Source organism: Myxine glutinosa, chromosome 2, assembly GCF_964187855.1.
Source record: "Myxine glutinosa chromosome 2, kmMyxGlut1.1, whole genome shotgun sequence".
NCBI lineage: Eukaryota > Metazoa > Chordata > Myxini > Myxiniformes > Myxinidae > Myxine > Myxine glutinosa.
The window spans coordinates 165,061,484-165,074,689 of NC_136262.1; the positions used below are offsets into that span (position 1 = coordinate 165,061,484).

Sequence of the window (13,206 nt, forward strand, 5' to 3'; positions counted from 1 at the left end):
TCACACCTTCCAGCTTCACGCCGTCTCCAAGATCCAACTCAACATTTCCTCCATCTGCAGCTCCCTCTGTGCACACCTTACATTTGAATGTAGCTGCCACACCGGTTAATGACCCTCTCAAGCCACTACATTTTTGATGAACCCACTCAGCGCACATTGTACATTGAATGGAGTTCACTCCGACACCCTTCCTGCACACAGCACATGGCCACTTCCCAGTTCTTTCCACCTCACCACATGCTTTACCACTTGACATCACCTTCGTTTTTCCGATATTCACCTTCAGACCTTTTGTCTCCATACATTCCTTCAACTTGTTCATCTTCTCCTTCAGTGCATCGATACTTTCCGCAATCAACACCAGATCATCTGCATACAACAACTCCCACGGTAAACCCTCCTTTACGTTCTGAGCCAGCACCTCCATCACAGCTACAAATAGTAGTGGACTTAGTACCGACCCCTGATGCACTCCCACCTTCACCTCAAATTCACCACTGTTCCCGTCCTTCGTCCTTACAGCTGTGCACGCTCTTTTGTACATTGCCATCACTACTCTGATCAACCATTCCTCCACTCCTAACTTCCTCAATGCCCATGTCACTACTTCGCGTGGAACCCTATCGAATGCTTTCCCCAGACAAACAAGCCCAAGAAACAACTTCTTCCTCTTCTCCACGTACTTCTCCTGCAACTGCCTTACAATAAAAAGCACGTCTGTCATTCCTCTGCCTGGCATAAATAAATAAATGCCAGACACCCAATCTAGTACTATATATAATTTTGAGACATGTCTGCTTGTTACTTGCAAAATCGAAGATTTTTCAAGTATATTGGTTGGTTTTGTGTGTTATTACACAAAGTATGTTGATCGCTCCTGTTTGTGTGCGTGTTTGTTTGTGTGTTTGTTTGTGTGTGTGTTTGTGTGTGTGTTTGTTTGTCTGTCCGCTCACTTATCCTTGCCTCCAGGTCGCAATTGTAAACCGATCTTCACGAAACTTCACCAAATGGTAGAGTTCGTGGTCCGACAAAATCCTATATATTTGAGGTCAAAAAGTCAAAAGGTCAATGTAGGCCAAAGGTCAACCACTTTTTTTCAAATCTCGGAAGTCCTTAATTTTCATCCGATTGACTTTGAAATTTGAATAGGATTAAAATATCAGCGAAATGAATTCAACCACCAACTATTTTTGAGATCAACATAGGTCACAAGGTCAACATAGGCCAAAGGTCAACCACTTTTTTTCGAATTTCGAAAATCCTCAATTTTCATCCGATTGACTTGAAATTTGAATAGGATTTTTATATTAGGGAACTGAATTAAACCACCAACGATTTTTTAAGATAAATAAAGGTCATACGGTCAACATAGGCCAAAGGTCAACCACTTTCCTTCAAATTTCTAAAATCCTCAATTTTCATCCGCTTGACTTGAAAATTGAATGGGATTTACATATCTGTTAACTGAATACAACCAACAACTATTTTTGAGGTCAACATATGTCACAAGGTCAACATAGGCCAAAGATCAACCACTTTTTTCAAATTTCTAAAATCCTCAATTTTCATCTGATTGACTTAAAATTTGAATCGGATTTTCATATTAGCAAACTGAATTCAACCACCAACTATTTTTGAGGTCAAAGGGATGCTCTACTAAGTGCCATTCTACTTTGTTCTGTTTTGCCAAGTGTCACTCTATGAAGGATTTTTCATTCTGTCGGTTTGTCTGTTTCTCTGTCAATCACGTACAAGTCACAATTTTAAACCAATCTTCGTGAAACTTCACCATATGGTAGAGTTGCTCATAAGGACGAAGCCTATTGATTTTGAGGTAAAAGCTCATATTGAGGTCAAATTTCTAAAATTGTCATTTTTCATCTGATTGCCATGAAAGTTGAACAGCATTTACATATTATAAACCACCTTTAGAGGCCATTTTTCCCCGCAAGGCGGGGATTGGCCTTTTCCGGGAACCGTGGTTGTTGTTGTTTTTTTGGCCCCCTTTTTGAAGCAATGTTTTACGGCCGGATGCCCTTCCTGCCGCCAACCCTTTTTGCCGCCTTTTACGACAAACAGGGAATTACCAGTGAACTGGTACTCAATTTGCCGACCTCGGAAGGATGACAGGCTGAGTCAACCCCCCTGGCGTTAATTCAGCGATCGACTGGGATTCGAACCCAGGATCCTAGGATCCCAAGCTGGCACCCTAGCCGCTAGCCCAACACCAGGGAACAGCATTTACATATTGAGTCATTGAATTGGGAAACCAACAATATTTAAGGCGAAGCCATCAAAGGTCAAGGTCAAACTTCTATAATCATACATTTTCATCTGAAAAATCGTCAATTTGCATCCTGTTAACTTATTTTATCCTTCCACAGATCTCCCAATGTCCCTGTTCCCTACCTTTGTGCTTCCATCTCTCTCCCCCTCTTGTCTCCCACTCCCTTTATTATATGTTTCATGTGTGTTTCTGTTCATGTGTTTATGTGTTTTATGATGTGTTAGCTCTACATGAGCCTCGACTTTGTGTACAAAAAAAAGTCAAACTTCTAATATAAATTTTCACATGAAAAATAATCAATTTCAATTCAATTGATATGAGCTTTGATTAAGATCGTCAATTTTTATCTTAATGAAATGGACAATTTGATGTATCCATAGCAACCGTTTTTGGAGGGAGGGTGGAATTTGGCAAGTATCGTGCTCTGCATGGCTTCTTCTTGTTTGTATGTTTGTTTGTTTGTTTGACTTCTATGCATTTCTAATTCGCTGGACGAAATGAGTTGAAAACTGGTCGTTGCACTCGTGGAGTGCACGCGAGCGAAGCCATTTCTTGATGCAAATCATATGTATTGATTGTACAGTACCGCTATCGGTGTGAGGGGGTATTACAAGTCATCCTTACGATAATTAATGGACCAATGTTTGTTTATTTGTGTTTGTTTGTGTGTTTGTCGCAAGATGCAAATTCTCTATGTAACTGTGTATTGTGTAGTGCTGCTCCAGGTGGCCTATAAACCAGATGGCTCCAGGTGGCTCCAGGTGGTGCCCAAAATCTAAACAATTAATCTTTACATCATTATACATACCTGTATCAAGTTAAAATTTGATCACTTTGGCCTTTCTCAAGTTATAGGCCTATTAAAGACTTTGACCTTTGACCTCTTAACCTCAAAATCAAATATGTTCAGCTTTGCCTCATAATTTTTACAAAATGTGTAGTTTATACAACAGGCAAGGGTAACCAGCATTTGCCTTGAGGTGTGCACACCCACCTCTTGGCTGTCTAGCCTGGGTTTGAATCACCATCGCACAGACATTACGCCGGAAGTCTCCTCTACCAATACCTGTCCTTGGGTGATATTAAATTAAGTGTTTGGTGAAGATTGGGTGGGTTATCATTGCCACCCAGAACAAATTACAAATGCCTACCTTAATTGCGGGTTGCAAGTATGGGTATCAAATTACCTTGTGCGATTTGTTTTCTCATGTTCAAGTATATAATTCAATTTAAATAAGGGTTTCAAGAGGTTTAAAGATGTATAAATAAATTAATTCCCGGTTTTACTGCCGTTTTACCCAGTGTCTATTACATCAACCTATCTAACACATTACATTAGTTATTCGTTCATGTTGTTTGTGTCCTTTATAACATCCTAACAAATATTAAGTTTCCTGTTTGGAATGATTTTCAATTTTGTTTAACTTCCAGGTAGGCATAAAGAGTAAAAGTATTATCTCATTCGTCTCAGTGAATGCACGATCAGGATGAATTATGAACCAAGGTATGGTAAAACGGCAAACTTGTCTTTCTATTCCCTTCGATTCGTGTTCAAAATATAACATTTTATTTCATAAGTTTTTCCTCGGTCATAAACTGGTAAGACAGACAGACGGACGAACCATTTCCTAAACCTTCCTTTTTGCTTTTCGCGCGTGGGGTAATGACGGGAGAACACACATGAATAATGTTGATGCCAAATTTTATCTCGCAAGCAGGATATTTTTCCCTCTTTTAAGACAAATTGAACCTCCGCTGCCTGATGTTGCACCACCATATTTAGGTGGGCAGGATAAGTAGCTCATAGCTTCCTTTGGCTGTGATTGAAACCAAGAGTGAAACACAATTAACCTTTCTAAAGTCCATGAAACACGTTAAATTGATAGATTAACTTAACTTTTTGCATCACTGGGCACGGGTACTTTTCCTTGTGGTGAATAAATAAAGAAACATGGAAGTGATTTTAAAACAAGACCGAAAGTCTAACAATGGTGTAGCCGGGCTAGTTTGATACTTTAGTTGAAGAGGATAGTATGACCTGGGTGGGAATACCAGTTACCAGTTACCAAATAATGTAAGTATTAATTTTTTTTTACTTCAGGCATGAATAGCCGGTATGTGAATGAATTGGGTAAAAAAACAGCGAATGGCAAATGATGAACCAATAAATTCCACATTCCTGTGCCACCTTCAGTCTAACGTTAGCCATTGACAGCAGGTTCGTGAAGGACTTGGACAAAAAACGTACCCAGTCTGAATGGTGCTATATCCAGTCAATGGTGAAACTGCAAATGGGGAATCCGCGAATGTCACGGATGGAAACCCTTACCTCATTTCCTCATTCTGCTTTAAACTCAATATCTCTATAGTTTCATTCCAAACAGCATCATTCATCATTTCAATCGCAAACTAATACTTCAGTATTAATATATCAAAATATATTGTTAAATCTCGATTGTATTGAGATATCAAACCAGCGAACCATTATCATCTGTTCACTTCCGGATTTGGGAGCAAGGTCCGTGTCGATCGCATTTCAAAATCATAATTGTATTGAGGAATTTCTGAAACCTCCTACCTACCTTATGACACCCGCTGGAACCCCAACACGTTCCACAGAAGGTTATTATACAGTATTCCTTTTAGTAAAATAGAAACTGTAATGGTTACTATACGTGTCCCCCTGTCATGTGACCAGATCCTCAGCTCTGATTGGTGTACGTTTGTGGGGACATTTGGACAGACAAACGCTGTTATAGACGGCATTGCCATTCTTGGGTAAAATGCCAAGGGCATAGAAAAGGCCCCTCTATATAAGGGTATGTGCCATGTGGCAAAGTATAGAAAATAAGGGAGATTCCATAGCTTGTAAAAAATGCCAAACATACAAAATAAAGGACATTCAAAAAATCTCGTGTTCATGCTGGACTACCCTTGTGTTCTGAGGAGGAACCAAGTAATGCTCTATCAAAGTTAATATAAAGGGGCGCCAATTTGATTCATACAGCTACATGAAGAAGTTAATGTATTTTATTTGCCAGATGTATGGTGCCCAAAGACCAGGTGTCCTTCTCACCCAACAATGCTTTGCGTTCAGTTCTCATAATGTTCCCACTTCCAGAAGTATGAAGTTTTTTTTAACCGTCTGAATTCTAAACCCTTACCGTGTACACCCCAAGTACAACCACCATTCTTCAACTCATTCCATCCAGTGTTTCAGGAGTGCATATAATTAATCATACAATATATAATTTTTGTGTTTAGTTGTTTGATATCTCTGCTATCTCTGCTAAATGTTTCTACCCCTGTTTGTCTGTCTTCATTTCTGTCTGTGAGCACAATATCTCAGAGTTATGGATGGATTCAGATGAAACTTGGTGGACAGGTTGGGTGTGCAACAAAGACGAATTGGTTAGATTTTGGTGAAAATCCACATCCAGATACTGGAATTTTAAAAAGTGATTCTTCACAATTGAGAAATAGAGCCAAAAACGATATATAGCACAATATTTCAAAATGTGGACGGATTATGACTAAACTTGCTGAATGAGCTGGGTAAGTGACAAGAACATGCTGATTAGATTTTGGTTCAGGTCCGGATTCAGTTCTGGCCTATCAGTGCGATACAAAACATGGGTTTGTTTGGTTTCTTTACATCCATAGAGAGGTTACAGCATATGGCTGATATATTGTTCCAGGGCTAGTGTTGTGTCGTAAAGTACTCCAAGAAGAAGCATTCAGTAAGGTCCAACTGTTTTATTCAATCCAACATCGGACGCACGTCCCAATCCTCTCCATGCTCCGGCCTTTGCCTGGAACTCCTCCTCCTATTGGCCACGCCCCCTCTCGCGTACCTTCAATGCACAACACCACAGCTAGCTAGACCACACTATGAGGAGCGGCTGAAAGAGACACAGACAGCCTTATGCCTTAGAAAGATGGCGATTACGAAGGGATCTGCTAGAGATGTTTAAAATAATAAAATGAGGACATGGACAATAGAAGTGAAGAGGAGTGTTTCAGCTGGATGGACAATGTTAGGACTTGGGGCCATCATCTGAGGGTAAAGAAGATGAGAGCGAGGACACTATTAAGGTATGGGGTCTTTCAGTCAGAGAGTATTTAATGCATGGAATATTGGAATGGTCTCCCTGGGAAGATATCGTCAGTAGGAGGGGTACATAGGTATAAATTGGAATTACATAGGTACCTGTATGCATTGGAGATATAGGGGTATGGGGATGTGTGGCAGGACTTGTAGGTAGCTTGTGTGTGGTTGGCTGATGGTTTCTGGGGTTGGTGCATTGCAGGAATGATGAGGCAAATGGTTTCCTCCTGCGCCAAAGTTCCTTTGTGTGTATTTGTACAGCTTTGATTGCCTTTTGTACACGCATGAAGAAAAACCAAACCTTTTGTATCAAGGCTCAAGGGAAAGCGAGAACACGGAATGGATTAGGAAGCAACAGAACAAGAGGAACAGCAGAAAGAGATGGGAGAAATTCCAACAGCAAGGCCGAGGTACAAAATAGATGGAGACGGACAACTAGAGATGCGGGTGAGGACAAGATGAGGGCAGAATGCAGGGTGTGGAGCTGTGGATAAGATGGAAACAGAAGCAAACTCTCAAGAAGGAAAAACTGGAAATTCTGAGGTTGGGAGTTAACGGATATAGAAAAGATCATTGTTTTGGATGGGGATGAGATGGTGGTGAACAGCTGTCTTAAAGACCTGGAGTGAAGAATGAGATTGAAGAGAATGTGTAAGTTGGTTCCACAGGTGGGGAAAACGAGGAAGAAATGAGTGGAGGTGAGCAGCGATTCTGGATTTTGGGAGTTTCACTCGGAGGGGGGTGCTGGTGGACTGTGTGCACCCTGCGAAAACTTGGGGGGAGGCAAAGCGCGGAGTGGGCAGAGGGTGCAAGACCAGAAGGGAGGCGGAGGAAGACAGAGAGACCACCAACCTGACTGTAATGACAAAGTTATAGATCCATCGACTCGGATTCATTGCGGGAGATTCCAATGATCTTGATGGCCTTGGTTTTCATGGCGCCAAGCTGAGCAAGTTGTGTTAGGCAGGGCGTCAGCCCAGAACGGAGAGCAGTAGTCCATCAAGCTGGGGATGAAAACCTCGTAGGTGGACAATAGTTCAGGTGTGCCAATAAAGGACTTTGCTCGATGGATGGTGTACAGTTATTGCACGACGGAGTCACATTTAATCCCGTATAGGCAATATGAAAGTCCACATGCTATAAACAATGTTACAGAACTTGTTCATTTGTTGAATGTCTGCATTACACAAATATAATACTAGAACGATCAATAACACATGTATACATGTGGCAAAGTCAGACTTAAGTTTTTATGTACTCATATTTATGATGTAATTCACACACCCTGCCCCTAGGTGATTGAAGATTGGAAGTTCATGGCTCAAGTCTTGGATCGAATCTTACTTTGGACGTTTCTCTCGGTGTCAGTTATTGGGTCCATAATTATCTTCTATCCTTCAGTTTCACTTTGGACCACTGCAAAATGATGAAAAATACAGCTTCACAATTTTATCAATATAGTGTGGCATACAACTATGGTGTTGAAACTTATGAGGAGTCTCCAAGAAAAGTGTGATGATAATGAAACAATTTGAAACATGTTAAATCTCGATTTGAAATTTGTGAATTTGAAATTTGAAACAGATTTGACATTTGCACAAATGAAACAAATTTGTGCCGAACTTACGAAAGGTGTTTAGCGAGCATCTTGTTAACACACGTCTAACCCTTAACTGCTGACAAAAATGTTGTTGTATGCGCACAGCTAATCGCCCATCTAAACAGACATTTATGAAGGCAGATAAACAGCTGATTAGTGTTTGTGTGCGTCTAAACAGCCGATTAGCCTATGAAACACCTCCCATATCTCCAACATCCAATTGGAATTATGCACTTGCATACAATCAAAGTATAAGCCTAGGGTTAGATTAACGGTTAGGGTGCTGGCTTGGGGTTCTAGGGTCCTGAGTTCAAATTCCAGTCGATCGTTGAATTAACACCGGGTGGAGTTGACTCAGCCTGTCATCCTTCCGTGGCCGACAAAATGAGTACCAGCTTGCTGGGATGAATGTGCCATTCGAGTATCCTGCGTAGGAGTGACGCCTCAACCAGGATTGTGCCCAGTAGTCAAGAAACGGCTTCGGCAGCCATATGCATCTGATGATGTGGGAGTGGACATCATCATCATTATACAATCAAAGTGTCACGGACAATTGTTGGAGGGGTTTGAGGACATTGTTCCTCACCGTAGGTTGATCCAGGTCATCTTGCATTAGATTAAGCAGCCAACAAAATGATTCCTTCAATGATCTGTAACTTCAGACAAATTTGATATTGCCATACTTCTTCATTGCATCTATCCTCGAAGGTTCTCAATGCACGTCGGTGTACTGCCCAATTCCTATCTTCTTCTGCTTCCTCTTCAGCTAATGCAAGCATTCCTAATGCATCCATATTCACCATGCCATGTAAACTACCAATTATAAGCCATGAAATGGTTATACGTCTCCTTACTATAGTTATTCTCGATGGACTACTGTAATTATAACTGTAACCAACCATTGCTTTAACTCTAGTATTAAAGAGTAATTCTCTACAGACTATTGCAGTTATAACTTTAACCAACTATCGTTTTAACTTTGGTATTAAAGAGTAATTCTCTACAGACTAATGTAATTACAACTGTAATCAACTATAGTTTTAACTCTAGTATTAAGGAGTAATTCCCTGCAGACTATTGTAATTATAACTGTAATCCACTATATGTTTTAACTCCAGTATTAAAGAGTAATTCTCTGCAGACAACAGTAATTAGAACTGTAATCTATCTATATATATATATAAGAAAGTTTTTGTTTGTTTGTTTGTTTGTCTGCACGCGCTAATCTCCTGAATGGTGAAAGATAGGAGGAAACCTCTAAAACCAAAAATGTCGGGACGGGCCCCGGGAAGGTTTTAGGCTAGGTGGCGAGACCGGTCGAGGCCCACCTCGGCCGGGCTGGGCCCATTTAGCAATTAAAAGCTGAGCTGAATTATAGTAGTCAATCTTTTACGGCTGCGAGTAAAAGCTGAATTAGAGTAGTAAATTCATTCAAAAAGAACCAAAAATGTTGGGACGGGCCCCGGGAAGGTTATAGGCTAGTTGGCAAGGCCGGTCGAGGCCGCTTCGGCCGAGCTGGGCCCATTTCGCAATTAAAAGCTGAGCTGAATGAAAGTAGTCAATCTTCTACGGCCGCGAGTAAAAGCTGAATTATGGTAGTAAATTCATTCAAAAAGAACCCGGGCAACGCCGGGTGCTTTCGGCTAGTCAACTATCTATCTATAATTCCAGTAATCTCTGTTTGTACGTTTGTACGTTTGTCTGTGACCGCTGTTTCTCGACAACCACGGGTCCGATATACTTTTAACTTGCCAGGTATATTGCTGGGGACCCGAGGATGTGCCTTTTCAAGGTTTCATATTAATCGGACAATTACTTACCGAGCTATGTCCAAAAAACGATTCAACCAATCAGAGAGCAGCGAACTATCGCGTGTGCCGAACGTGGCGGACACACTCTGCCTCGGATGGCACATTTGAGAGCGTATTCATTTATTTCACGTTTGCAAACTATGTTGCCGTTAAACTATGTTTTAAAACTAATAAAAACGAATTTGCGATTCATTCGCTTTCCTGCGCGTTTGTGCACGCGATGGCGATTTCTTTACCAAACTCCGGAAGCCGTTCGCTTTGGACCAAACCATTTCATGTAAATAGAGGGGGGGGATATAATTTTAGATATAGATATAGTACGGGCAATGCCCTAGTAGTTTTAACTCCAGTATTAAGGAGTAATTCTCTGCAGACTATTGCAATTATAAATGTAACCAACTAGTTTTAACTTTGGTATTAAAGAGTAATTCTCTGCAGACAACTGTAATTAGAACTATAATCAACTCTAGTTTTAACTCTAGTATTAAGGAGTAATTATCTGGAGACAACTGTAATTAGAACTGTAATCAACTGTAGTTTTAACTCTAGTATTAAGAAGTAATTCTCTGCAGACAATTGTAATTATAACTGTAATCCACTATATGTTTTAACTCTGGTATTAAAGAGTAATTCTCTGCAGACAACAGTAATTAGAACTGTAATCAACTATAGTTTTAACTCTAGTATTAAGGAGTAATTCTCTGCAGACTATTGTTATTAAAACTTTAATCAAATATCGTTTTAACTTTGGTATGAAAGAGTAATTATCTGGAGATTACTGTAATTAGAACTGTACTCAACTATAGTTTTAACTCTAGTATTAAGGAGTAATTCGCTGGAGACTATTGTAATTAGAATTTTAATCAAATATCATTTTAACTTTGGTATTAAGGAGTAATTCGCTGCAGACTACTGTAATTATAACTACTCAACTATAGTTTTAACTCTTGTATTAAAGAGTAATTCGCTGCAGACTATTGTAATTATAACTTTAATCCACTATATGTTTTAACTCCAGTATTAAGGAGTAATTCGCTGGAGATTATTGTAATTAGATCTGTAAACAACGATAGTTTTAACTTTTGTATTCAAGAATAATTCTCTGCAGACTACTGTAATTATAACTATAATCCACTATTTGTTTTAACTCTTGTATTCAGGAGTAATTCTCTGCAGACTACTGTAATTTGAACTGTAATCAACGATATGTTTTAACTCTAGTATTAAGGAGTAATAATTATCTGGATACGATTGTAATTAGATCTGTAACCAACTATCGTTTTAACTTTGGTATTAAAGAGTAATTCTCTGCAGATTACTGCAACTATAACTGTAATCAACTATAGTTTTAACTTTGGTATTAAAGAGTAATTCTCTGTAGACTATTGCAATTATAACTGTAATCAACTATAGTTTAACTCTAGTATTAAGGAGTAATTCTCTGCAGACTATTGTAGTTAGAACTATAATCAACTATAGTTTAACTCTCGTATTAAGGAGTAATTCTCTGCATACTATTGTAGTTAGAACTGCAAATCAACTATAGTTTTAACTCTAGCATGAAGGAGTAATTCTCTGTAGACTACTGTAATTAGAACTATAATCAACTTTCGTTTAACTCTCGTATTAAGGAGTAATTCTCTGCAGACTATTGTAGTTAGAACTGCAATCAAGTATAGTTTTAACTCTAGTATGAAGGAGTAATTCTCTGTAGACTACTGTAATTAGAACCATAATCAACTATAGTTTAACTCTCGTATTAAGGAGTAATTCTCTGCAGACTACTATAGTTAGAACTGTAATCACTTCAGTTACCGGCAATCCTTACTTCAGTACATAAACCACAATAGTGTAACATATAATACTTATTCTAAAGTTAACTTAAACTGTCAGGAGGAATATGAGAGTACAACTGCAGTTCTAACTATCCCATTTTTTCCTAATGCTTGTTTCAAGGCCTTAAACACACTCTTAAACAAACCCTCGCCGACGTGTAAAAGTTTTTGTTTTGTTAAACACTTGAGATTAGGTTTTGATCGCACATTAGAAAAATTATCTTTGGCGATTGGTGATTAACATTGAGCGGGTGATCATCGCACGATTAGTGATTCTACACGTGTCTAACTTTTAAACGCCTTTCGTAAATTCAGCCCGATGTGTTCCGGAAAACAATTGTTTTCTTTGGTTGTGATCACTCTCGATCAAATGCTTTTACGAGTGCCAATGTGACAAATTTGTTGTAATATATTTGAATGCCAAAGTTATTGATCAAGTTTTTTTGTGAATATACGGTATATGATGGTGAGCTGTTTTTTTAAAAGTATGCCTCTCGTACATCTTGGAGATCTTTGGTTGTACATCTCTGTTTTTTTTGTTTTTTTTGGCTTGCCTAAGCTTTGCCCACAGTGTAAACAAGTAATCTCAGTCTGCTTGTTCATTTACGTCCATGCCTTTTATGTACTTGTTTCATTCAGAGACATGTATTTGTACTGGAAGATTTCTAGTTGGTTAGAATCCTGTTTGATTCACTGTCCACAGTACATTGTAATAGAGACTTCATGCTGAATTGGAAAGCCGACGCATTACTTAAAGAAAGACTTGTGATGATAGTGAGAAATAACAGCAACAATTGTTGTTTTTTGTTTAATGTGTATCTGTCTGTCTCACCTTTCAGGGCCCCTCAAGGGGCTGGTCACATCTGCGAGCCAATATCCAGGTAGCGTACCAACTGTTACATGCCTGGTCTACCAAGCAAACACCTTGGGAAGGTCGCTGTATTATTCAACCCGAGTCACAGTCAGAGAAACAACTTGGAATTTGGGCAGTGTAGGGGGCAATAATTCCCCTACTCTTCACCAAAGACACCATGGTATCTATAGTGCCCACTCGCTATTACGAAACAGGACACCCAGAGTGACATCCAACTCGATGGTATTCGTAGACCTGGTGCGAGCAGGGGTAGACCTGGGGTAGACCCCCGCGCAGTCGACCTGGTGCGAGCCAACTTTTCTGTTTTTATGGGGGTTCTTTTTCCTTGATCCAATATGGCTGCCAGACCACGTGACCAATGACGTCATAAATTTACATTCTCCAATATAGTTGTTGCATAGATCCTGCTCAAGAAATATCAAATTGATTGGACTAAGCGTTGTACTTGTCGAATTATGATATCATAATGAAGGCACCAATGACGTAATCGTTAATATCACACCCCGCTTTTCACTACGCAGGGTAATGAAGGGATGGTGCAGTAATTGATGCGCTGCTCTGGTTGCGGTACCCGCACACGATGCTTATCCTGTAAGGTCGAGATGTGGACAAATTGTAGTCGAGTCTAAAAGCAAACCCAGACGAAGGGTCTCAAAGATGAGGATGTTTCCTCTGAATTATGTCAACACAT

The 13,206-nt window shown here is 39.6% G+C and overlaps 1 protein-coding gene across 1 annotated transcript in view; it reads left to right on the forward strand.

The window, feature by feature from the left end:
* The window catches only part of LOC137422221 (neuronal acetylcholine receptor subunit alpha-5-like), an 85,463-nt gene extending 77,641 nt beyond the window's left edge, over positions 1-7,822 (forward strand). The window contains exon 6 of the mRNA XM_068108980.2: positions 7,691-7,822. Within this exon, the coding sequence (XP_067965081.2) occupies positions 7,691-7,822 (132 nt within the window). The remainder of the gene's footprint in view (positions 1-7,690) is intronic.
* The last annotated feature ends 5,384 nt before the right edge of the window (positions 7,823-13,206 follow it).